Source organism: Sceloporus occidentalis, unplaced genomic scaffold (assembly GCF_023333645.1).
Source record: "Sceloporus occidentalis isolate IW3139 unplaced genomic scaffold, rSceOcc1.0.p SCAF_7, whole genome shotgun sequence".
Classification (NCBI taxonomy): Eukaryota; Metazoa; Chordata; class Lepidosauria; order Squamata; family Phrynosomatidae; genus Sceloporus; species Sceloporus occidentalis.
This window is the reverse complement of record NW_028316987.1, coordinates 91,081,043-91,106,749: the sequence shown is the minus strand read 5'-3', so window position 1 is coordinate 91,106,749 and position 25,707 is coordinate 91,081,043. Positions and strand designations below refer to the sequence as shown.

The 25,707-nt window shown below is 40.9% G+C and overlaps 1 protein-coding gene across 2 annotated transcripts in view; it reads left to right on the top strand.

Moving 5' to 3' along the window:
• OXSR1 (oxidative stress responsive kinase 1) overlaps positions 1-25,707 on the top strand; it is a 108,452-nt gene that overhangs the window by 12,328 nt on the left and 70,417 nt on the right. Inside the window, exon 2 of one of the 2 annotated variants that reach the window (XM_089533667.1) lies at positions 7,010-7,122. In XM_089533667.1, the coding sequence (XP_089389793.1) occupies positions 7,010-7,122 (113 nt within the window). Of the gene's footprint in view, positions 1-7,009; positions 7,123-14,298; positions 14,375-25,707 lie in introns of those variants that run through there. The other variant, XM_089533668.1, reaches the window with a different exon arrangement.

The following is a 25,707-nucleotide window of genomic DNA, read 5'->3' as shown; positions in this document are numbered from 1 at the left end:
TAATACAGATTGACACCACTTTAATTAAGTGCTGTAGCTCTGTCCTATGGAATCCTGGGATTTGTAGTTTTACAAGGTCTTTAACCTTCTCTGCCAAAAAGTGCCAGTGACTTGCAGAACTTCAAATTCCGGGATTCCTTAGGATGGAGCCATGGAAGTTAATTAATGTCAAACCGCATCATTTCTACTGTGTAGGTGCACCCTGAGAATTTTCCCTAGCAGGGTCAGGTTCCCTTGAAGAACATTAAAATTGGGGGCATTACAGCTGTATTACACCTATATTACTGCTATAATTATCAAATGTTTTGCTTCCTGAGGTATTCACTTCCCAATGCATTTTATCTTAAAAATTGTGCTTTCAAAACATATTGAAAGGCTAGCATGGTATAGTGGTTTGAATGTTGGACAAAGACAGTGGGAGACCAGAGTATGAATCCTGTCTTTGCAATGGAAACTAAGTGATTCTGGGCAAGTCACACTCTCTCAGCCTCAGAGGATGACAGTGGCAAAGACAAACCCCTGTCTGAAGCAACTTGCCAAGAAAGCTGTATGATAGGTTTGCCTTAGGGTCATCATAAGTTGGAAATGACTTGAAGGCACACAACAACAACAACTTCTTTGAGTCAAATTGTATTGTAAAACACACAGAGCAAGATTATGTTAGCTATAATTTTAAATGGAACTTCCATATTCATGAACACACTTCTATAGTAGTAGAGATAGACTTAAGTTGGATAAATATATTCTGCAGAATTAATGCAACAGCCTTGACTACTTTCAAAGGTTTAGTCTGGCTAATTGTTTTGTACAATCAGAGTGGAGGAGCAAGACAGCTTGCAACCATTATAAAGTCAGTACGAATAAAACATCATATATAAAAAGTAGATCAAATAATACATGCAGTAATATAAATCAGCTGACAGGCATCAAAGAGCTTCCACTTAAAGTTCATACCTGAACAATATTGATTAATTGGTTCCTTTGAGGAAACAGTATTGAATAGCTGGGGATAAACTTTCGTTGAATCTAGAATGGACGAAATGGGACTTGAAATAAATGGGACTTGTTAGCTGCATTGATTTCAGTAAGTCTATTCTAAGTAAGACTAATGTTGCTGAATGAGCAGATTTTGGACCCAAAGCTTTCCCTTTTACATCCAGTGCAGAACTGTATGGATTGAGTTGCTCTGTGCACCCTGAGTGGTATTTTATTGATTTATTATTTTATTATTTATTCTATTCTGTTGTTTCTTCAGCTGGCATGTGTACCTTCAAGTTGACTCTGACTTATGGCAACTTTAACTTATGGCAACCCTGTTGGTAGGATACATCTACACTGTAGAAGTAATGCACTTTGATACCACTTTAAGTGGTATAGCTCTGTGCTATGAATCCCTGGGGTTTGTAGTTTGACACCATTTTTAGCCTTCTCTGCGAAAGTGTGTGGGTGCCTCACAAAACTGCAAATCCCAGATTTCTGTAGGATGGAGCCAAAGCAGTTAAAGTGGTGTCAAAATACATTTTTTCTACAGTGTAGATGCACCCATCTTGTTTCTTGGTAAGATGTATTCAGAGGGGGTTTTCCATTGCTATCGTCTGAGACTGAGAGAATGTGACTTGCCCAAAGTCACCCAGTGGGTTTCCATGGCCAAGCTGGGATTTCAACCCTGGTCTCCAGGGTCGTAGTCCAACACTCAAAACATTATGCTATCCTAGAATCATAGAACCATAGAATTGTAGAGTTGGAAGAGACCCCAAGGGCCATCCAGTCCAACCCCGTTCTGCCATGCAGGAACTCTCAATCAAAGCATCCCCGACAGATGGCCATCTAGCCTCTGTTTAAAGACCTCCAAAGAAGGAGACTCCACTACATTCTGAGGGAGTTTGTTCCACTGTCGAACAGCCCTTACTACTGTCAAGAAGTTCCTCCTAATGTTGAGGTGGAATCTCTTTTCCTGGAGCTTGCATCCATTGTTCTGGGCCCTAGTCTCTTGAGCAGCAGAAAATAAGCTTGCTTCCTCCTCAATATGACATCCCTTCAGATATTTAAATAGGGCTATCATATCACCTCTTAACCTTCTCTTCTCCAGGCTAAACATACCCAGCTCCCTAAGTCGTTCCTTGTAGGGCATGGTTTCCTGCCCCTTCACCATTTTTGTCGCCCTCCTTTGGACATGCTCCAGTTTCTCAATGTCCTTTCTGAATTGTGGCACCCAGAACTGTGCTGCCCAAGTGGGATTCCACATATGAGTGGGGATTCGAACCCTGGTCTTCAGAGTCATTGTGCAACACTCAAACCACTACGCTATGCCATGCTGCCCAAGTGGGCTTCCATGGCTGAGCGGAGATTTGAATCCTGGTCTCCAGAGTCCTAGTCCAACACTCAAACTTCATTGGTTTGTAAACTGGTCACAGCTCCTATATAGCCCTTTGTCTGGTCACCTATAGTGAGTAAAAAAAGTCCCCAGGAGAGAATTGCCAATGTATTACCATTAGTGTTTATGGTTGGGGAGACACTTCAGATTCAGAAGAGTAAAAGGAGAACCAGCTTAGCTGCGGCAGTTTTGCTTCCATAAGAAAACTTTGGAGCCACAGTAACCTGAGAAGCAAATGCAGTGAGCATGTCATTTCTCAGAAGATGCAAAGACAGCTGTGGGTGATTAAAGTGGAATGGTGTGTACCATTTTGTTCTGATGGCAATGCGTTTGAAAAGAGCCCACAGAATCCCCTGACCTCCATCTTGCAGAATTAACACTGGATAGTTTGGGTGCCCTTTAGATTAGCTCAAGAGGAAACCTGGCCAAGGGGAATGGAAGGAATATAATTACTGGTTTTCAAATGGCAAATCTAATTTGAACATGTTAATAATGCCGTAAGTCAATAAACAAACGTGGTAAGATACATACGGCTTGTGTCGCTCTCCAGAACTGTCAGTAACTGGACAGGCGGGGATGGCGGGTGTGTGTGGATGATATATAGATGTGCTGAGTGGTTTTTTGGTTTTATTTGTGACTAGCTCATCTTCCAGGATAAAGAAGTCTGTCTTCATTCATGTCCTTAAAGCTCTGAAAGCAGTGTAGAAAGGCTCTGTTCAGGATAAATGTTTGCAAAAGGATTTTTTTTCAAGACTGAAGTTTTGTGAAAGATGGCAGGATGGGTTGTATTTGCTGCTGTCATGTGGGGTCAGGAATTAGGGATTTTAATACATTTTATTATATTTTAATTAAAATATTTGAATCCTGGCCTGTATCCTGGGATCTTATATGTAAAATCCATTTAAACTATTTAAAACATTAAATGTATTAAATATCTATTTAAATATATTAAACAGATATTAAATATCTATCAGTTAACACTTCTGTTGTGTTCCTCACTGGAATTGTCCTTCCATACAATTCCGTTGTTGAGTTGTGATATTTCTTCATCTGCCTTCCATCCTGAGGCATCTTGTGCTGAACCTGATCATTTTTTTTTTTTTTTGTATACGAAAAATCTGCCAGGAAGGAACACCACTGAAATGATTATATTCCAGGCCCTTCACTGGGTTGCATGGGAAGAGAATCATAGAATTTTATGGTATTGCAACCCTGAGCGTGCAGAAATACACAACTAACACATTTCTGAAATACGCTCATCCAACCTCAGCCTCCAAAGATGGAGAGTCCACCACCCTCCGAGGCAGTCTGTTCCACATAAACAGTTCTTATAGTAAGTGTGTGTGTGTATTCTTCCTATTGTTTGCTTTTGCTTTAGATAGTTTTCCCTTTCTCTCTTCTATTTTGCTCTGGTCCTCCAGGTGTTTTGGACTTTAATTCCCAGAAGCCCCAGCCAGCTTGGCCAACAGTAAGCAATTCTGGGAGCTGGAATTCAAAACATCTGGAGGACCAAAGTTTGGGATCCACTGCTTTAGATGTTTCCCCCTTTCTATCCCCTCCTCCCTTCTGTAAGTATCTTTAGATGATGACAAAGTTATCTGATCTTTGTTCTTGTTCGTGGAGAATTTTGAGAGAAGTTGGTAATGACAAACCCCTTCTTAAGAAACTTGCCAAATAAACCTCATGATGTGGTCATCATAAGTCAGAAATGACTTGAAGGCACACAACAACAAGAAGAATAGCAACAGGCCCTTCAAAAGGAAAGGCCAGTTTGCAGGCAGTTTCTGGTCCCTCTAAGCATTTTCTACACATCGAGAGCTCTCAGTGTGTATAAAAAGTATACATATTTTATGTATATATCACATTTTCCCTTACTTTCATGGAGTTCAGAGCAATTTGGATGCTTTCCAGAACATCTATCTAGGCATTTTCCTGGCCTTGTCTTGGCCACCCTTTACCAGGGCTTGATTTACTAAAGTGAGTTGGGAAAGAATGAGCATATTTTCCCTGCATTTAAGACTTTTTAAACCCCTTTGCTAAAGGCATTCAGTAGTTTCATAATCATACTACTTATTGCTGTTATGCCCTGTCAAGTTGGCTTTGACCCATGGCAACCCTATGAATAAGAGATCTCCTGTTATCAACAGCCCTGCTCAGGTCTTGCAAACGCAGGGCTTTACCTTTCTTGATTGAGTCTATCCACTTCCTCTTTTCCTAGTGCTTTCCACTTTACTTATCATCATATTTTCCAGTGAGTCCTGTTATCTCATGGTATGCCCAAAACGCAAGAGCCTCAGTTTAGTCGTTTCCGTTTTGTCATTTTGGTTCCCACCTTGCTGAGCATTCTCATCCCTTCCATTGAGTTGCATTGTCTCACGATACATCCAAGGTTCGACATCCTCAGTTTTGTTGTTTTGGCTTCTAGTAAGAATTTAGCCTTGGTTTGTTCTCAGACCCACTTATTTTGGCAGTCTGTAATAATTTGTAGAGGTCTCCCCAAGCACCACATTTCAAATGAGTTGATCTTTTTCTTACTAGTTTTCTTCACTGTCCAGCTTTCACAACCACACATAGAAACTGGAAACAGTATTGCTTGGATGATTCTTGATTTTGGTATTCAGTGATATATTTTTTACACTTGAGGATTTTCCTTCATAGCTGCCCTTCCAAGCCACAGGCTGTATCACCACATCAAGCTAGCTTTCCTTCACTTGGCACCACACAGATATGTTAAAGCTCAATATTTTAAAAATTATCATAAGCCGCCTTGTATCCCATCGTGGGACAAAGGTGGAATATAAATTCAATAAATAAATGCATGGCTAGCTAGGGATGATGAAACTAGTTCAACACATTGGGAAGGTACCAGTTTTAAGAAAGCTCCCTTAATTTTCTTCCTTTGCCTTCATTTTGTGTGTCGGGTTGATGTCCTGTGCCTTTGGAAATACCTTATCCTGCTTGTTTAACTTGCTATTTCTATTGTTTCTTATCCTGAAGGCACTGGATCCTGTCTGATCTTGGCAGCTAAGCAGGGTCAGCTCTGGTTAGTTCTTGGATGGGAAGTCACATCAGACACCAGGTGCTGTATTTGAGAGGGAGGAACTGGCAAAACCATTTCTTGAGTATTCCTTGCCTAAGAAAACCCTATGGAATTCATGGGATCGCCATAGGTTGACAGGTGATCCGAAGGCGCATATATACATTTCTTCTAATACTTGACTGATACTATTCTAGAATAACTTCTTATCGCTCTTTGGTCTCGGTAATCTCCACTTCCTGCTCCTTCTGAGGAATTTTGCAATTTAAATTCCATAGCAACGTAGTCATTTCAGGAATTGCAGCAATGCCTTTTATTAACATTTTTCTTGGGCAGCCTGGAAATCTACCTTAGTTCAGGCTGGAAGAAGGACGGGTAGTTGTCTCATTGGAAGTTTTCCTGTGTATCTTGCTGCAATTTACTTTTTAAAATTTCTAAAGTTGTTTTCCAGTCTTGTGTAGTTTAGGGTGAGTGTGTTTGTCTGGTGAGGAAAAAGTGATAAATGGTAAAGCAGTTTAAATTTTGGAACTGGTACAGACAGCAACATCTTCATATTTAACCATTTGGAGAACCTTTTGGAATGGAGAGTTCTTCAGCTACTGCCCTATTCCAGTTCTGACTATGCTTTCTTAGACTACGACTTCCAGAAACCACAGACACCATGCCAGTAGTCATGCTGTTTGGGGGATTCTGGGAGTTGTGGTCCAAAAAGTGACGTGTCTGAGCGCTTGCTGTTGCTCCAACCTCTGGGACTGAACTCCAGTAATTTTGTAACCATCTGCCAAAGTTGAAATTTTAAAAAGTATTTACAGATTGAGCCTCCCTTATCTGAATTCTGAAATCGGAAATATTCCAAAACCCATTACTTTTTCAGTTTTGGGTGCCTAAAATAGTGACACTTTTGCTTTGTGAAGGGTCAGTGTACACAAACTTTGCTTCATGCACAAAATTATTTAAAATATTGTATAAAATTATCTTTGGGTTATGTGTATGAAGTATATATGAAACATAAATGAATTTTGTGTTTTGGGTCCAAGATATATCATTATGTACATACAGCTGTATTCACAGATTCAACCATCCATGGTTTGAACAGTTTTCCCCCCAAAAGCAAGACTATTTTGTTATTTTATATGAGGGACACAATTTTACTATACAATTCTATATAACGGGATTTGGGCACCCATGGATTTTGGTATCCATGGGGGGGGGGTCCTGGAACCAAATCCCAGCAGATACCAAGGGCTCCTATATATGCAAATACAGGTATTCCATAATCCAAAAAAAGAAAAAAAATTCCAAAACACTTCTGGTTTCAAGTTTTTTGGATAAGGGAGACTCAACCTGCAATTCCATCACCATCTGCCAAAGCTACAGGAGAAAATATAGAATCCCATGAGAAAACAGATAGTTAAAAAAGAGTTTATAAGCAACACAGTGTGTGGGTATATTTGCACTTGCAGATCGTTTCTAGAAAACAAAATGAAACAAATTAATGATGTCAATATTTCAGATTCTTCCTTGCAAAGAGGAACTACCCAATGTATTAACAGTTCCCTCCTAATGTTGTGTTTTTGTGTGTTTCTTTTCTTTCCCAGGGAGTGGAGCAACAGCTGTTGTCCAAGCAGCCCACTGTATGCCGAAGAAAGAGAAGGTGGCAATTAAACGGATCAACCTTGAGAAATGTCAGACCAGCATGGATGAGCTCCTGGTACAAATATTCCATCAATGTTGTCCCACGATTCCTTTAGGGTCTGTAAATCACCGTGGCACTAAGCCGGTGATGGACTCCCCTCTGTGCAGGCATTTGTTAAACTCTTAGTGGTTGCATTGGATTTTTAAATTTTTAATGGAAAAGGTTCCAAGACATCATGGAGGTAAAAAAAAGTTTGGAAAACAGCCCATTTTATGTCTGGTGGGTTCATTTTATTTAGTGGGTTTTCCAGAGGTGGGCTTAAAATTTCTCTCTTGATTTATAGCTGCTCCGATTGTTCTCAGAGGGGCGGGATACAAATGATCTTTATTATTATTATTATTATTATTATTATTATTATTATTATTATTATATAGGGGAAGGATATGCCCCTATGGCAACCAGTGTTTTCTTATATATTAGTTACATTTATATTCTGCCTTTTCTTGAATAAGTCTAAAACGGTCTACATAAGTGCTACTTCAGTAGTTGTCCCTGGACCTGTACTGGTCTCTGAGCCATTGGCTGCCGATCCTCAGAGAGTTTTAGGGAAAGAAAGAAGCAGTTGTATTCAATGGGTCCCTGGCAACTTGGGGAAAAGTACTCTGCTGACCCACATCAGGTAGTTTGAGAAGCTTCTCTATTTTTCTATTGCCCCCACTCTGTTTCCTTCATAAATAACAAATGTATATTAATTATTATTAGTAACAAATTTATTGTCACAAAATGGTGGCCCAAATAATTTCATTAGAAGTTTTAAAAAAATTACTAATACTAAAACATAAGATAAAAACAGTATAGTTAAAACTCATAAAACCCATTAAAACAATAAAAACCATTAAGACATGTGAATTATCAGGCTACTTAGATTGCTAGACCATAAAATACATTTACTTGATGAAAGTTTCAGAACAAGGATAGTTTCCTAAATTCCTACAAAAGTAAATATGCAACAGACTACCATAAGCATTTAATATTAAGATTTTGTTTTGGAGATGGAGATGGAGGTACATTTCTACTGATTCCACCTCCACCCAAAATGGTTTCCAACTCCCACATCCTTGCTGAGAACCATGAGCCCACATTGTTCTCCACCTCCCTACTTCATCCTCATAACAATCCTGTGGAGTAGGTCAGTCTGGGAGAGAATGCCTGACCCAAGTTCACTCAGTGTCTGCTCTTCCATGCTCTTCCACCCTCACAGTTTTCCAAGCCTCTCAATTTGTCTCTACTGATTTCAGCTTCCACGCTTTTAGCCCCATCTGTGAGAGCTTCTGGGGCCTCAAGTTGACAAAACCATGCTCTGGTGGTGAATGGTACGAGGACCTGGCAGAGTAGTCTTCACTTTCTTGTGAAGATCATTGTGTTGTATGTGCTGGCCTTGCACCAAGACCCACCACCATGTTGGAGTATATGCATACTGAGGCTCTAGCAGGGATTGCCATTGCTGTTTTTGGGCTGCTTGGAAAAGCTGCATTGGTCTATAACTCCAAGAATCTCCCAGTTCTTGGGAACAGTAATTCAAAGGAAGGTAACTTCTTAGCTCACATGCAGCTGACATAGCTCAGTTTGAGCAGTAATGATGCTGAGCAGAACTCAAGATCTATATAGTTTAATTATGCTGGGTGATATCTGGGTGATATGGGACAGTTTATCTATCCTGAGTGATGTCTTTAACATGGTGGGACCAGTCAGTATGTTTATCAGCAGGGGGGCAAGTGTGGGAAGCTAGGGGTCCACAATAGTCTCCCAGGAAATGTTGGAGGGCCATATCTCCCAGTCTTAAAAAAAGATCAGATCACCTTTCGCCCCAAATGTCCCCAAGCCCCCTCTAGGGATGTGGAAGGGCACTTTGCCATAATTTTAGGTCCCTCTTGGTCATTTTAGGCCCTGGAGAAGCCTTTTGTAACAACAGGAAGTGACTCTCAAAGGGGCTACGAGGTCTCTCTACATATTGATTCTACAGACTAATAGGCTTAGCAAACATTTTGGGGCATTTTTTGAACTCTGGGGTCCACAAAAACAACCCCAGAGGCCGCACTTTGCCCATTCCTGCTATAGAGCAAGACTTCCGATCTTCAGAACAACCTACCCACCATCTTGGTTCTAGTCTGTAGCCAGACCTATGTAACTGAATGCCTCCCATGTCAATTGTGCAACTCTATTCTTTGGCCTGATCACTCTTGGTCCTTCCTTGTTGAAGCAATCACACTGATTATTGGAATTTTGAGTTTTTGCCAGTTTTGGACTCAAAGGACCTTTCAGAAAGCTTTGCAATAGAAAACATAGATAAAACTCCTTCTAATTAAATATCTTAATCTCCAGTTGACCCACTCCTCCAAAATACCGACTATTTCATTGGCTAATGAATGGGACGACAAATGAATTGCTGTTTTTCTTCTTCTCAAAAGGTTCCAATTAGGTGACCCAATGGTTATTTTGTTCTTTGTTTGTTGGAGCTTTGCTTGAGGAAGCAAACTCATGATTTCTTTTTGCCAGTAGCCTACATGTAACACAAGTTCTGAGTTCTAGGATGGCATCACAGCATTGTTCTCTCAAGAACAGGGGAATTTTCCACTCTTAATAATTTCTAGGTAGAATCATAGAGCTAGAAGGGATCCCAAGGGTCATATAGTCCACCACAGTCCTTTTGCTCCAGAAAAAGTTCTGATACAGAAAACAGCAATGAGCTGAAATATTGGCAGAGCCTGGGTGTATCGGACCTAAGGTCTGTTTTGTTCTATCCCCTGGAAGTGAATCCCTCTGGGAAGCTCAGACACAGGGACATGAAAGTAGTGGCTTTTCCTTGTCTTCTCTCAGTGTCTCGTATTCAGAGGCCAAGCCTTTGGAAATGTTAGATTTTTTGAACCTCAACTCCCATGATCTCCCCAGCCAAAGATGTTTGAGGGGCAACTAATCTGGCTTAAGCCAAACTTTAATGGAGGTTTGTTTGTTTTAAAAAGAATACTTCATGAAGGATTGACTTTGAAATGGGACCCAGCCTGATAATCGATTTAAAGCTCCAGACCTGATCCCAGTTGTATGCAATATAATAAATGCATGTTTCATTTCCCCTATTCCAAAATGCTTGGGAATGTTTTGAATTCTGGATTTTTTGGGATTTTGGAATATTTGCACATACGTAATGAGCTATCTTGGAGATAAGACCGAAGCCTAAATATTAAATTCATTTATGTTTCATATACACCTTGTGCACATAGCCCATAATTTTATACACAATATTTTAAAATAATTCTGTGCATAGAACAAGGTTTGTGTACATTGAATCATCAGAAAACAAAGGTGTCACTATCTTCCCTGCTCATGTAGACAGTTTTGGATTTTGGAATATTTCAGGTTTTGGAATTCCACATAAGGGAGACTGAACCTGTGCTAGCGCCATTAGGGCATGTTGTGATCCTGTCATTATTAGGTAACTTTAACCAATTTCTACATATTTGAAATAAAAGAGGCAAAGTCTCCAGACTTCTCTTCAGTTCCCCTTCTTTTAAAAGGAAGTTAACTATGACTTCTCTCTCCCATGCTCATTAATTTTAGAAAAGGCTTTTCCTAAACATTGGTTGTTATTTATGACGATTCCCATTTACTGTAATGGGGGGGGGGGGGGAGCCATTGCCATCTCCCTTTTGATTTGATGAATCCATTATCAAGGATTGATTTGAATTTTTCTTTTCTAGACACAGTGCACCTACCCAGCTGTGCCATGGGCTAGTTGTAATTAGGGGCATTAAGCTTACTCAGTTGCACTTGTCCCTCCATATTCACTAGGGTTAGGGGCACAAGACCCCTGTGAATATGGAAAAACTGTAAATAACAAAAACACCATGTTTTTATCTGAGAGGACACCTTTCTAGGGATCTCTGGGTCCTCCAGTGCAACTCTCTGGTCACCGTCCGACAGACACTGACCGTAGACCTGCCCTGGAGGAGCTACTAATGCCTAGTAGAGTATTCTCTCTAGGAATCTTCAGGTCTTTCAGTGCAACCTTTTGTTAAAATTGACCATAGAGTTGCACCAGAGGACCTAGATATTCCTAGAGAGAACATATTAAATAAATCTGTGAATAATCAAATATGGAGGGATGACTGTACATTGATTGAAATGGTTTTGATTGGAAAAGCACCCACGGTTAATTGAGCAGCACAGGTTTTAATTTTTTAAGTATGTGCGGGCAGATAAAGTCATGCCAAAGTATTTCCCCCCCTCTGACTTTTCCGCATTTTACCGTTACTGTTTAATTACCACCTGCAATTAAAATGAATAGTCTTGTTACTACTTGATGTATACAAGATACTCAAAACTGCGAAGATCCAAGCTACAGTTGGCTCTCCACATTTGCGGTTTTGACTTTTGCAGAAATGATTATGTGCAGTTTTGATCAATTATGTTCTCTGTAGGAATCTCTAGGTCCTCCAGCGCAGCTTTGCTAGAAGTTGACCATAGAGTTGTGCTGGAGAACTTAGAGGCTCCTAGAGAAAACACTTCTCTAGGCATTTGTAGGTCCTCCAGCATGATTCTATGATCAACTTCTGGCAGAGATTCCTTGGAGATTCCTAGAGGGGTATTCTCTTAGGTAAAAAGAATACTGTTTTTTTATTTGTGGTTTTTCCACATTCAAAGGTTTCCTTTACCCCTAACCCCAGAAAATGTGGACGGACTACTGTATATATTTTTTTATTTTGGCATAATGTTCACGGCAATTATGTGTGATAATTATTTGCACAATTACTCACCATTTTTGCTTTATTTGCAGGATGCTAATTTTTCTTTAATGTCAAAATTAGCCCTAGTTTGATAAGCTCAGAGTATGTATACTCCACTCTTCAGCCCCAAAGGCTTTCAGATAGGCCATCATCATCATCATCATCATCATCATCATCATCATCATCATCATCATCATCTGTACCACAAGTGATAACATTTTTTGCAAGACACTGTCTGCGTTTGTGTGTGCCAGTGTGGATATTGGCATTTTTTAATATGAATGGACAGAAGAGGAATGTCTCTTCTAAAATGATGTCTACTGCAAAGTGTTTTGAAAAGAGCATACTCTTTCCCTGGAGTTTTACACCTATGCAGGAAACTTCCTCCATTCAATCATTTTGTTTTCAAAGAAAGAACAGCTGCCCCAACAAAATCACCCTTTACCAAAACCACCATTCAGTGAAGGGGGGTAAATTAAGGGAAATGGAATGGGTGCCTTTTTCACAGCCCAGCTATTTGTGTGGTCAGGCAAGAGTCACTATCCTTGCAGCCTTCCTGCGCTGTGCTGATCAAGAGGAGAATCCAAGCCCAGTTGCCAGCTTGCAACACATTCCTGGCTGTCTCTAGGCAACAAAATCCTAGTTTTTGTGCAGCATCAAAAGCTCCAGCCCTTCCACCTGGAATTTGGGGGATGGAGATGGAGAGGAGGGTAGTGAGATGGAAATACAAAACAGAATAGCGGAGTGGCCAAGCCAACCAAAAAATAAACTTCAGGATGGCTCCTCCAGCGGTAGCTGGGTTGGCCATATAGGAAAGCACAATATCACCCAAACTCACAAAATACTGATACCTTTATTGGGCCAATCAAAATGCACATGTTGCAAGCTTTCAAAGCTCCCCTGGCTTCTTTATCATGTAAAGGTTTTAAAAATCATATAGGAGAAAGGGGGGTGGATGACAGTGTTAGTCATAGACCTGCATTTGGTCCAGATATTGTAGTTGTCATCAGTTCAGATAGTACAGAAAGGTATTAATGCAGGTGGGCCCATCCTTCTGACCACGAGGAAACTGGAAGATTCAGTCTAGAGAAATAAAGTTTAATCCCCATTAGCAAGGATGATTTAGCTTTGTTCAGGATGAGGGCAGAAACACATCCATCTGAAAGATTCATCCTTTCCCCAAATTTCCTTCCCTTCTCATGCTTCTAGCCTTCACTTTGTAAAGTTAAGGCTACCCTGTTACCCAATGCAAAAAGAGGTTTCTCTGTGTTGTTTCCTCCAGCTCTGGGGATACTTTCCCTCCTATGGGTTAGTGAAGAGTGATAAGTTATTTGTAATGAATTCATTCCAGGCTTTAAAAGTGGTACTGTAGTTATAAATATAGTTATGCATATTTGTGATATTTTTAAAGCCTGGAAATAACTCATTATAAATACCTCTTTGTTCATCTCCCACAATAATGAAGGTTGTGTGTATGCTTTGTGCCTTCAAGTTGTTTCCAACTTATGGTGAGCCTAAGACAAGTCTATCCTGGGGTATTCTTGGCAAGATTAGTTCAGAGGAGGTTTGCCATAACCTTCCCCTGAAGCTGAGAGCATGTGACTTTCCGAGGTCACCCAGTGGGTTTATAATTGCATTAATTTAAATATGTGTGGGCAGATGTAGAGTCTATATCTCAGAGTTTTGCAAACGTAGTTACCCCTCTTTTCCTTTTCTACATTTTACTATGTTACAACCTGGAAACCTACTGCATTACAATCTGCAAATGAAAACCACATTGGATCCCATTTAGAGTGAAAGGCAGCATATCAGTGAAATATATAAATAATAAATTAATAACAAATAAATTAAAGGATAACACCTTTTCTTTTGTGGTGTAACAGCTTCTTAGTTACTGTTATAATTATTGGGATATGACTTCACACACCCCAAAGGAACATTATTACATAGTTGAGGTGCTGGCTTTGTTGTGATTGTTTAGGCAAGGAAGCAAGGTGAACAGAAAAGGAAGAGAGTATGTTTTGTACAAAACAGAGCATTACCTTGAAGCATTCTTTTTTTTCTTAATTAAAAAGTACCTATTTTTAAGCTGAGAGAAATGGGGAAATAATTGTTTGTTAAAAACATGTAACAGCGGCTAACTGGTTTATGAAAACTTTGAACTAAACAGGTATACCTCAATTAACAAAGTTGACATGTTATCTAGGCCATTACTTCATTAACAGAAAATTTGGTACCAGAGGCAGAAATAACATGGAAAGACTAGGGATCGTTTACCACGCCCTCCAAAAATAAATTTTAAAAATCTGTTCTACATATTTCAGCAAGGTTTTTATTCAAAACTAACAGTACGCACATGTGAACGAAACAACATCAAGTAAGCGTTTCATAAGTAAAGCAAAATATTTTGAACCTTCTAGAAACAGCATGAAGATTTCTTCCATAAATGCATCCAGGGATGTACCAGTCTCACCTTTCTTATGGTTTCACTTTTGATGGCCAGACTTACAGATCTGTGGTTTTTAAAAACATCCTGAGGGTAACTGGTAAGACAGGCTTCTCAACTCTTCAGCTTTCTTTCTGTATTGCTTTTCATGCATGCTTAGTAAGGGACGCTGGAGGCAGCTGTTGCTTTCCTTGTTTGTTGTAGTGAGAACTACAGAAGGATTGGCTGGTGTAGAATCCAGCTCTTTCCCAGCCCAAAGTTTATTGCATTGTTTACTGAAGACACACTGCTGCAACCTGACACCAAAAACCTGTGTTTTTTCCTTCACCATCCTCCCAGTACCCATGCTGCTAAAAAAACTTCCATCTAGACTGAGGATGAGGAGATAGACAGGTGTAAAAAGCCATTGTAACAAGGATCTTCACTATGAGGCACTTTGTTAACTGAATTATGCTTGGAAATCTAATACTTTTCTAGAAAGTGAGGGGCAAAACAGATGTCCCCGAAGGAGTGGGGTCATGCTGCCCCTTTGATCGCTGGATTGGGGCCACGGCAAGCACAAGCGGCAGAAAGCTGGCTTTGACAACCAAGGCAGTGGCTTTTCAGCATTTCTGTGGTGCGGCGCGTGTAAATGCCGTGAAGGCGCCACACATGCAGTCAGCTGTGTGGCTTCCCAGTGGTGTGGGGGCTGTGTCAGGGTGTGCAGCATCTAAGTGCTGTGCTCAGATGCTGCTCCCACAAAGGCACAAAGGGGCAGTCTGCTTCGCCCATAACTTTTCATGCTTTAGTTATGCTGTACCATTCAAGCATGAATTTCTGTGGATAGAGGGGAGAGTCAAAGAATGGTGTGCAATAGATCATTGTGTGTAAAGAACTGGCTGTAAGAGATGTTACAAGGAATTGAAGAATTGTGGCCCTTTGAGAATTTGTATACAGTAGTAATCTTTTCTCTACCTAAGTATGCTTTTAGGTGGCTTTCAACTAATTAATAAGACTAATCACCTCCCAGTTTGAAAGGAAAACTCAACTTAATTTATTTTCCATATCACTTGGTTCGGCTTATTGCCAACATCTGTTTAACCCCCTTCAAGTGCCTTTTTGAGACAATACAGAGAGACAGTTTCCACCTTTATTAATAAAAGGCACCATGAACAGAACCTGCAATTAAACAAGGAAGGCTTTGCTCCAAAACTTTATAATTTTTCAGATATATTAATGCACCAGAACCAAAATAGCTTGAAGGCTGGAACAAATGTTTTCCCCCTGACTTGTAGTTCTTGCCAGTTAATCAACTAAGGCTGTAGTTGATCTACTTATTAAAGTTTATTAAATAGATCAACAGTAGCCTTAGTTGACGCCAACCACGTCCTTTCCTCTTCCTTCGCCTTAAGTGGACTGTTGTCAGCTGGCATTTGCAGACACTGGCTTAAAGCTGCCAGTTGGATAGGGAGAACTCTGTATAAGAGGAATTACCAAAGTTATCTTTCCCTATTGAACAGATCAGGAATTCTTTTCCCCTGTCTCTGCGTGATAATTGGGTTTGGGATGCAGGGCTCAAGAGTGTCTACAGACAGGTTTTCCAATATTTCCTGGGTCAGATCTTGGATCTTCCCAGCCCTCTATTAAATGTTACAGCCCTACGTTTGACCATTTCTGCTTGCCAATATATACTATGTATACTCATCTAAGTTTAGAAATTTTAGTTAAAAAATTGACTCAAAAAACTGAGTCCACTTGTCCAAGGGTCAATGTAAGTATTGTATTTTAACTCTTATATGAAAAAGGGAACCATCTCCTCGTGAAATGGAAGAGTGTAATCTGTCCTGGAAGCACTGACCCCCCTCTACTTTCTCATTCATCCAGCCTTTACTGTGAGCACAGTTATGCTTACTGGAATTTTTAAAGTTCTTTGGGGTCGTTTTCCTTTGCTTCATCCTTTACATCTTTCATTAAGTTGTGGTTTTACTCTTGACCTATCCATGGGTCGTATCAAAATCCACAATTTTGGCCTCAAAACCGCCCTCAATTTATCATAGAATCATAGAATCGTAGAGTTGGAAGAGACCACTAGGGCCATCCAGTCCAACCCCCTGCCATGCAGGAAATCCAAATCAAAGCATCCCTGACAGATGGCCATCCAGCCTCTGTTTAAAGACCTCCAAGGAAGGAGACTCTATCACCTTCCGAGGAAGTGCATTCCACTGCCGAACAGCCCTTACTGTCAGGAAGTTCCTCCTAATGTTCAGGTGGAATCTCTTTTCCTGTAGCTTGCATCCATTGTTCCGGGTCCTGTTCTCTGGAGCAGCAGAAAACAAGCTTGCTCCCTCCTCAATATGACATCCTTTCAAATATTTAAACAGGGCTATCATATCACCTCTTAACCTTCTTTTCTCCAGGCTAAACATCCCCAGCTCCCTAAGTCGTTCCTCATAGGACATGGTCTCCAGACCCTTCACCATTTTTGTCGCCCTCCTTTGGACACGCTCCAGTTTCTCAATGTCCTTTTTGAATTGTGGCGCCCAGAACTGGACACAATATTCTAGGTGGGGCCTGACCAAAGCAGAATACAGTGGCACTATTACTTCTCTTGATCTAGACACTATACTTCTATTGATGCAGCCTAAAATAGCATTGGCCTTTTTAGCTGCCGCATCACACTGTTCACTCATGTTCAACTTGTGGTCTACTTGGACTCCTAGATCCCTTTCACACGTAGTTTCATTCAGCCAGGTGTCACCCATCCTATATCTATGCATTTTATTTTTCTGCCCTAAGTGCAATACCTTACATTTCTCTGTGTTGAATTTCATTTTGTTAGCTTTGGCCCAGCTTTCTAGTCTATTCAGGTCATTTTGAATCTTGATCCTGTCCTCTGGGGTATTAGCTATTCCCCCTAATTTGGTGTCATCTGCAAATTTGATAAGTATGCTCCCAATTCTGTCATCCAGGTCATTGATAAAGATGTTGAATAGCACTGGGCCCAGGACAGACCCCTGTCAGACCCCACTGGTCACTTCTTTTCAGGATGAAAAGGAGCCATTGTTGAGCACCCTTTGGGTTCGGCCTGTCAACCAATTACAGATCCATTTAACAGTTACCTTGTCTAGCCCACATTATACAAACTTGTTTGCAAGAATGTCATGGGAAACCTTGTCAAAGGCCTTACTGAAATCAAGATATACTATATCCACAGCATTCCCTTCATCTACCAAGCTGGTAATTTTATCAAAGAAAGAGATTAGATTTGTCTGGCATGACTTGTTTCTCTGAAACCCATGTTGACTTTTTGTGATTATGGCATTGCCTTCTAGATGTTCACAGACTCTCTGTTTAATGATCTGCTCCAGAATCTTTCCTAGAACTGATGTCAGACTAACTGGACGATAATTGTTGGGATCCTCTTTTTTCCCCTTTTTGAAGATGGGGACAACGTTTGCCCTTCGCCAGTCTGCTGGGATCTCTCCTGTTCTCCAGGAGTTTTCAAATATGATTGCCAATGGCTCCGATATTACTTTTGCCAGTTCTTTTAATACCCTTGGATGGAGTTCATCTGGTCCCGGAGACTTAAATTCATTTAGATTAACAAGGTGTTCCTCTACTATCTCTTTACTTATTCTGTGCTGAAATTCCCCTATTCTGTCCTCTGCTCCATTATCCTCAGGTTGAGCACCCTTTGCCTTTTCTGAGAAGACTGAGGCAAAGAAGGTGTTGAGTAATTCTGCCTTTTCTCTATCTCCTGTTAGCATTTTGCCATCTTCTCCACGCAGTGGCCCTACCGTTTCCTTCTTCTTCCTCTTGCTGCGGACATATCCAAAAAAGCCCTTTTTATTGTTCTTAACCTCTCTAGCAAGCCTGAGTTCATTCTACGCTTTAGCTTTTCTGACTTTACCCCTACACATGCCTGCTATTTCTTTGAATTCCTTTTTTGTGATTTCCCTCTTTTTCCATTTCTTATACATGTTCCGTTTCAAACTTAGTTCGGTTGAAAGTTCCTTAGTCATCCATCCTGGTTTCTTGAGACACCTCCCGTTTTTCTTTCTCACTGGAACTGTTTGAAATTGTGCCTTCAGTATCTCCCTTTTGAGAAATTCCCATCTGTCCTGAACTCCTTTATCTTTTAGTATTTCTGACCATGGAATCGCCCTCAATACTTCTCTGAGTTTACTGAAATCCGCTCTCCTAAAGTCTAGGATGCGTGTCTGACTCTGCCTGGCTTCTCCTTTCCACTGTATTACAAACTCCAGGAGAACATGGTCACTTCCACCTAATGATCCCACCACTTGCACCCCATTAACCAAGTCATCCTTGTTGGTTAGGATCAGATCTAAAATAGCTGACCCTCTTGTTGCCTCTTCCACCTTTTGGACCATGAAATTGTCTTCCAGGCAAGTGAGGAATTTGCTAGACCTTGAGGATTTTGCTGAGTTTGACTTCCAGCAAATATCAGGATAGTTGAAGTCGCCCATCACTACTACATCTCTCTTTTCTGACTGTGTGGTCATCTGTTCTAGAAAGACATCATCAAATTCCGCAGTCTGACTTGGGGGTCTGTAGTAGACTCCCACCGTAACACCCTTGTTGTTTCCCTCCCCTTTGATTCTTATCCAGATGCTCTCCACCTGGCTTCCATGATTGATGTCCAGGATCTCTTCACTGGTGTAAGTATCTCTGACATATAGTGCTATTCCTCCTCCTTTCCTGTTTGGCCTATTTCTCTTAATAAGGTTATACCCCTCTATTTCCACATTCCAATCATGAGACTCATCCCACCAGGTTTCAGTGATGCCTATTATATCATATTTGCTTTGTTGTACTAGGAGTTCGAGTTCATCTTGCTTATTTCCCATGCTCTGTGCATTAGTGTAGAGACATCGCAGACCATGGTTCCCTTTTACTTGCTGCCTGTGCAAGTTTTTTTGCCTCCCACTGTTGGGTCCTTGCACTGTTTGCCTTGTTTCCTCTATGTCAGTTTGACTATTTTCGCCATCCCTTTCGCCTTCCTTAATATTGTCTCCCTTCCCCTCGGAACTCAGTTTAAAGCTCTCCTGATCAAGTTCTTGAGACTGTTGGCAAAAACATTTCTTCCAACTGGCGTGAGATGCAACCCGTCTGTTGCAAGAAGTCCCTCCTCATGGAACCGCAGCCCATGATCGAAGAATCCAAATCCTTCTTGGCGGCACCATCTGCGAAGCCAGTTGTTCACATCTGCTATTTTCCTCTCCCTTCCTGGACCATGCCCTTCAACTGGCAGAAGAGACGAGATGACAACCTGTACATCCATTCCTTTCAGCTTCCTACCAAGCGCCTCGTAATCCCTTTTGATGTTCTGAATGCTGTGTCTTGCAGTATCATTAGTTCCCACGTGGACCAAAAGGAAGGGGTATTGGTCAGTAGGCTTGGCCAGTCTTGTCAGCCTCTCTGTCACATCACAGATCTTTGCACCTGGAAGACAACACACCTCTCGAGACATCTTGTCAGGCCTACAAATCACTGCTTCTGTACCCCTCAGCAAGGAGTCCCCCACTACGACCACACGCCTCCTCCGAGGCTTAGCAGCGACTGTTCCCTCGGGTGGGACTCTCAGGCTCCCCTGAGAAGTCTGTCCAGGCTGCTCTTCTTCATCCTCCTTGATAAGGGAAAGAGCTTCGAATCGATTCTCTAGCTGCAAGCGCCCCGAACAATTCCTTCTTGGCTTACTTCTCTTTGTGACATTCCTCCAGCTGTCTGCCTCCTCTGTTTGGCAAGTGACCTCTTCCACCCTAGCATCTTCCTCTGCGTGGTACTCATCCAAGATGGTTAGTTCTATTGAGTCCAGGAAATCCTCTTGTTCCCTAATATGCTGAAGTGTAGCTACTCTGGACTCCAGCTGCTGCACTTTCTCCTCCAAGAGTGCTACCAACTTGCACTTGGTGCATGTGAAGTTCTCCACTTCTGTAGGCAAGAAGAGAAACATCCCACAAGAGTTGCAGGTGACTGCGGCAGATCCCTCGTTGTCCATACTGCAAAGTCTTTAGTAATGAGTATAACAGTCAATCTACTGGGAATACTTCTTTAAAGGTAAGTACTGGCTGCTATCTTATATGTGAAGTCAGTTTATAGACTGAGTTCAAGATGACTTTCAAAGTCCTAAATAGCCAGCAGTGTTGGTAAATACAGAGAGATTTTGCAGTGTCTACAAGTGCAGATGAGAGCACTCCACATATAGAGAGAGTCAGTGTAGTTTAATGGTTTGAGAGTTGGACTATGACTTTGGAGATCAGGGTTCTATTCCCTGCTTGGCGATGGGAACCCACTGGTTTTTCTACAAACTCTGAACCCCAGAAAATCCTGTGATAGGATCAAAAAGGAGATTGTAGTTATGAAATCAGAAGAAGATAAGGAATGGGAAGGGCATTTATGAAAGAACTAGACAAGATTCTAAAGTGTAAAGATACTATAACTGAACACTAAAGTAAGAATAGTCCAAGTCGTTGTATTCACCATTGACACATATGGATGAGAGAGCTGGATATGAAGAAAATCAATTCATTTAAAATGTTGTGCTGGAGAAGAGTGCTGAGGATACTTTGGACAACCAAAAAGGCAAACAAATGGGTTCAGTAAAAATACAGATTTTTGTTAAAGCTTTTGGAGCTTAATTGATGCACACACATGCATGACTTTAGTTTAGATCCTCAGAAAGCAAAGATGTCACTATCTCTGCCACCCATGAAGAACAGTTTTGTGTTTTGGAATATATTGGAGTTTGATATTCCAGGCAAGGGAGACTTAACCTGTGCATGAATAAATCTTTTCTGCAGTTTATGAAGTTAGGTATCCTGAGTTTGTGTATCAGACAAACGCAGATGGGTCCTCCTCACGTCTAGTGTTTTCTAAATGCTTTCCTTGAGCCCCAAAAGGGGCATCTGACATATGTGGCGTCTAGTACGATGCAGACAAAGTTGGACAGAGATCCACCTTTAATCCTATGGAATGATTTTTGCCTAAGAGATAAATAATAGCCAGGTATCTTGGATGTGCTTAACCTTGATTCTTTTTTTAAAAAATCTCAAAATATAATCAAGAGGCCACATACCCTCCAGTGAACCTCACACCTTGTTGTCATGTGGCAGTTTGCACCGACGACGTGTTTATAATTAAAACAGGCATGCATTTCTCGATGAATGCCATCTTCATACACACAGCAGCAGGGTTTTAAATTTAGAAGGCTGGGAGTCGCCTACCCTAGGGATTAGTGTGGGAGATTTAGTTTGGAAATATGCACGCAGTGACTCAAGGACACCTTGGCAGTTCGGCAGGGCAGAGGGGAAAGAAAATATTGTCACAATATTTGATTGATTGATTTAATTTACATCCTACCTTTCTCATTGGATACCTGGTGGCTTACAAGGAGGTGAATCAAAGTACACCTAAAATTGTATTAATACAAAAGTTAAAAATAAACAAATAAATAAATAAACAATTCCATTAATAATTCACAGTTGAAACTCTTTAAAACACATGTAAAAGATAACTGGAAAAATAAAAGCACAGCACACCCCATTAAAAGATTTAGGAGCCAAAGGCTTGCCTGAATAAAAAGGTCTTTGCCTGTTGATAGAAAGAGAGACGAAGGGGGGCTAATTGAACTAAAATCGGAGTATTTGGACATATATCTGCAGAAGATCATAGTTTGGATTTTAAATTATTGAGATGCAGTGGCTGAGAGAGTGCCCCCCCCCAAATGATGAAGATCATTACAATCTATTCATATTCTTTTGTATGTGTCTGCGCATGTATGTATGTGCACGTACCTTCAAGTCACCTATCGACCATAAATTTCATAGGGATTCCTTAGGCAAGGAATAGTCAGGGGTGGTTTTGCCAGTTCCTGGCAAACTACGCTTTTCCAGGATTCTCCTTGTCATGGTTTCTTGACAATTGGAAAAACAGGTTTTTTCACCAGTTTCCAAATATTCTTGAACATACTTTTCATCTCTCGATATGGGCCATGGTAGTCCTGAAGGGTCCTTGTATGAAATTGTTGCTGCGCTCTGCAGCATTGACTCCTCAGGATGCAAATGTCTGAGCTTAAAGCTGAGTAGTCTTAATTTGTGGGCTGATGTCGGCTCCTGTTATATCTGAGCCTTGACATCTGAGAGGAAAGAAAAGAGAAGGCACTGAACCTCAGCTACATTTGTGTTTTGCTAGAAGGAATTTGAAACTTCATCCAGTGGCAGAAATCTTGGTCATTGGCATTACTTCACACATTAAATAATAATAATACAGTAATAGGATTTATTTTATATACCGCCCAATCACTGGGAATCCGAGCGGTTTACAACAGAGGGGATAATAGACGGAACAGAGTAATTTTGCAGGAAAACCCCATACACTTTCCTTTTGGAATCTACATTCGGAACATAAAAAATTTGAAAGTGCTTTTCCATGGGAGTGGTTGTATATCCCCCGGAGAGTCCAGGGTCTTGGAAGAGGGCCCTCTAACACTGACCTCCCTGATGTGAAATTTAGGAAGGGATGTGTCTGGTGTAGGAGACACCCTCTTAAAAGGGACTCCACAATGGATGTGACTCTTCCAAAATTGTTCTTGCATCTGATGTTTTTATAAACTACCTGTTAATTAGTCAGAGCATTTTGTTTTAATCTCAGTTTTTTTTAAAAAAAAAATCAGTTTAATTTAACTCGATAGATTAGTGGTCCAATACTGTACATTATATGTCTTCTTGTTGTTGCGTACCTTAGTTGTTTCCGATTTATGGCAATCCTAAAGCAAATCTATCATGGGGTTTTCTGTGACTGAGAGTGTGTGACTCATCCAAGGTCACCCAGTGGGTTTTCATGGTGGGATGGGGAATCGAACCCTGATCTCCAGAGTCAGAGTCCAGTGCTCAAACCACTACACCATGGTGGCTCTTCTAGGTCCTACTTGTTGTGTACCTTCAGGTTGTTTCCGACTTATGGCAACCCTAAGGCAACCCTGTCATGGGTTTTCTTGGCAAGATTTGTTCAGAGGAGGTTTGCCATTGCCTTTGCCTGATGCTGAGAGAGTGTGACTTGCCCAAGGTTGCTCAGAGGTTTCATGGCCAAGCTGGGAATTGAACCCTGGTCTCCAGAGTCATAGTCTTACTACTCAGACATAAATCCCATTGAACTGAGATTAACTAACTTAACTTCTTTTTCTTTCATTGGGCCTGCTGCAAATAGGACTGGATTTGAATCTGATCTTTTGGGACTTTAGGAAAATGCGTATGTAGATCTGCAGCCTGAAAGTTTAATTAGTTTGCCTATCATTCTGCCCAAATATTAAAGAATGCAAGTATAACTCAGCAAGCAGTGCCATCTGTGTATTTTGTAGCTGTCTTGTTTTTTTTGTATGGTTATAATGGTGTATGGAAATTTGAAAGATTTCCCTTACAGATCTGGTCCACATCTTTTTTCCAACTACAAAACCAAAATATGATTTTAGGAATACCACTACTCTCCTTTCCTGAGTCCTCTGGATGTGCAGCGTGGGAATAGTACTGGCCTACATTGTGAGGGTGTTAAAACTCCGTAATCCGAAATGCTTGGGACCAGAAGTGTTTTGGATTTTGGATGTTTTTGGATTTCGGAATATTTGCATATACATAATGCGATATCTTGGAGATGGGACTCAAGTCTCATCATGAAATTAATTTATTATTATTATTTATTATTAACCTTTATTTATGAAGCACTGTAAATTTACACAGCGCTGTACATGCAATCTTTTTAGTTAGACAGTTCCCTGCCCTTGGGCTTACAATCTAAAAAGACATGACACAGAAGGAGAAGGGAGTGGTGGAGGGAAAGGGTAAGAGGTCCAGCAGTTCCTCTCTACCTCCAAGGCCTGGACCAAGGCAGATGGACTGGAGGGAGGGCGAGGCTTCATAATGGATGGTTAGTCATTTTCCAGGGAAAATACATACTCTCAAGTAGGATAATACATATACAGTACATAGCAATACAGGAAATGGTTCGATAAACAGGCACGAAAAGAACATCAAATAGTAAGCAACAATTATGCAATGCCTGGGAAGGCTTCTCTGAACAGGATGGTTTTCAACTCCGTTTTGAAGCTGGTTAAAAAAGTGATGGCTCTTGCTTGTGGGGGAAGAAGGTTCCAGGAGTGAGGGGCAGCAAGTGAAAAGGGGCGAATCCGGGATGGGGCAGAGGAAATCCTGGGCTGGGACAGCAGACCTTGACTACCAGAACGGAGGGCCCTGGTGGGAAGGTGAGGAGAAAGAAGGTCTGATAAGTAAGGAGGGGCCAGTCCATGGAGGGCTTTAAACGTTGACAGCAGGAGCTTATACTGAATGCGGAAAGGGAGAGGGAGCCAGTGAAGGGATGCCAACACAGGAGAGATGTGGTCAGAGCGGTGGTTGGAAGTGATAATGCGTGCAGCTGAATGTTTCATATACACTTTATATACATAACCTGAAGGTAATTTTGTTCACAATATTTTAAAATAATTTTGTCCATGAAATAAAGTTCATGTACACTGAACCATCAGAAAGCAAAGGTGTCACTATCTCAAACATCCACATGGATGATTTTGGAGCAATTTGGATTTCAGAATTCCAGATACTGTATGGGAGATTCAATCTGTATTAGATTATGTAGACTATGTGACCGGATGTGTATATACCTAAGATGAATGAGACAGTGTTTGCACAGCTTTCTTTTTGTTGTTGATAGCTGCCAGGGTTCAGTCATGGAAACCTGCTGGGTGGCCTTATGCAAGTCACTCTCTCTGAGCCTCAAAAGAAAGTATAAAGGCAAACCCTCTCTGAATAAATTTTACTGTAAGTTGGAAATGACTTGAAGACATACAACAAGAATAGCAACAACAGCTGGATGTAAGCCTCTGGGATGATTACAGAATTTGCAGAACACCACGTTCAAGAACATGTATGTAAGATGTGGCTCAGTCTTCAGTTGACCTTCCGTATCTTTGTATTTTTCACCAATGGATTAGCAATCAACAGCTTGAAAGTGTGTGTGTGTGTGTGTGTGGGGGGGGAATACAAATCCCTAACAGCAAACCTTGATTTTACCATTTGATATAAGGGGCACCATTTTCCTATGCCATTATATTTAATGGAACCTGAGCATACACAGATTTTGATATCCACCGGGGGTCCTGGAACCAAACCCAAGCGGATACCAAGGGTCTACTGTATATATATATACATAATTTGCGGTGGTAATTTGCAGTTTGAGATGGATGATGCAGCAGATTAAACACACACACACACACACTGTTGCAGTCCTCATTAGTTTGTAAAGGTTGACAAAACTGTTTCTGGTTAGGGGTTCCTGAGAGCCGTCATGAGAAGAAAGATCACAAACAGAGTGGTAGCGCTCTTAAAACTCTACTGTGTATTTCTATTTTCATCGCTCCAAAAGAAATAA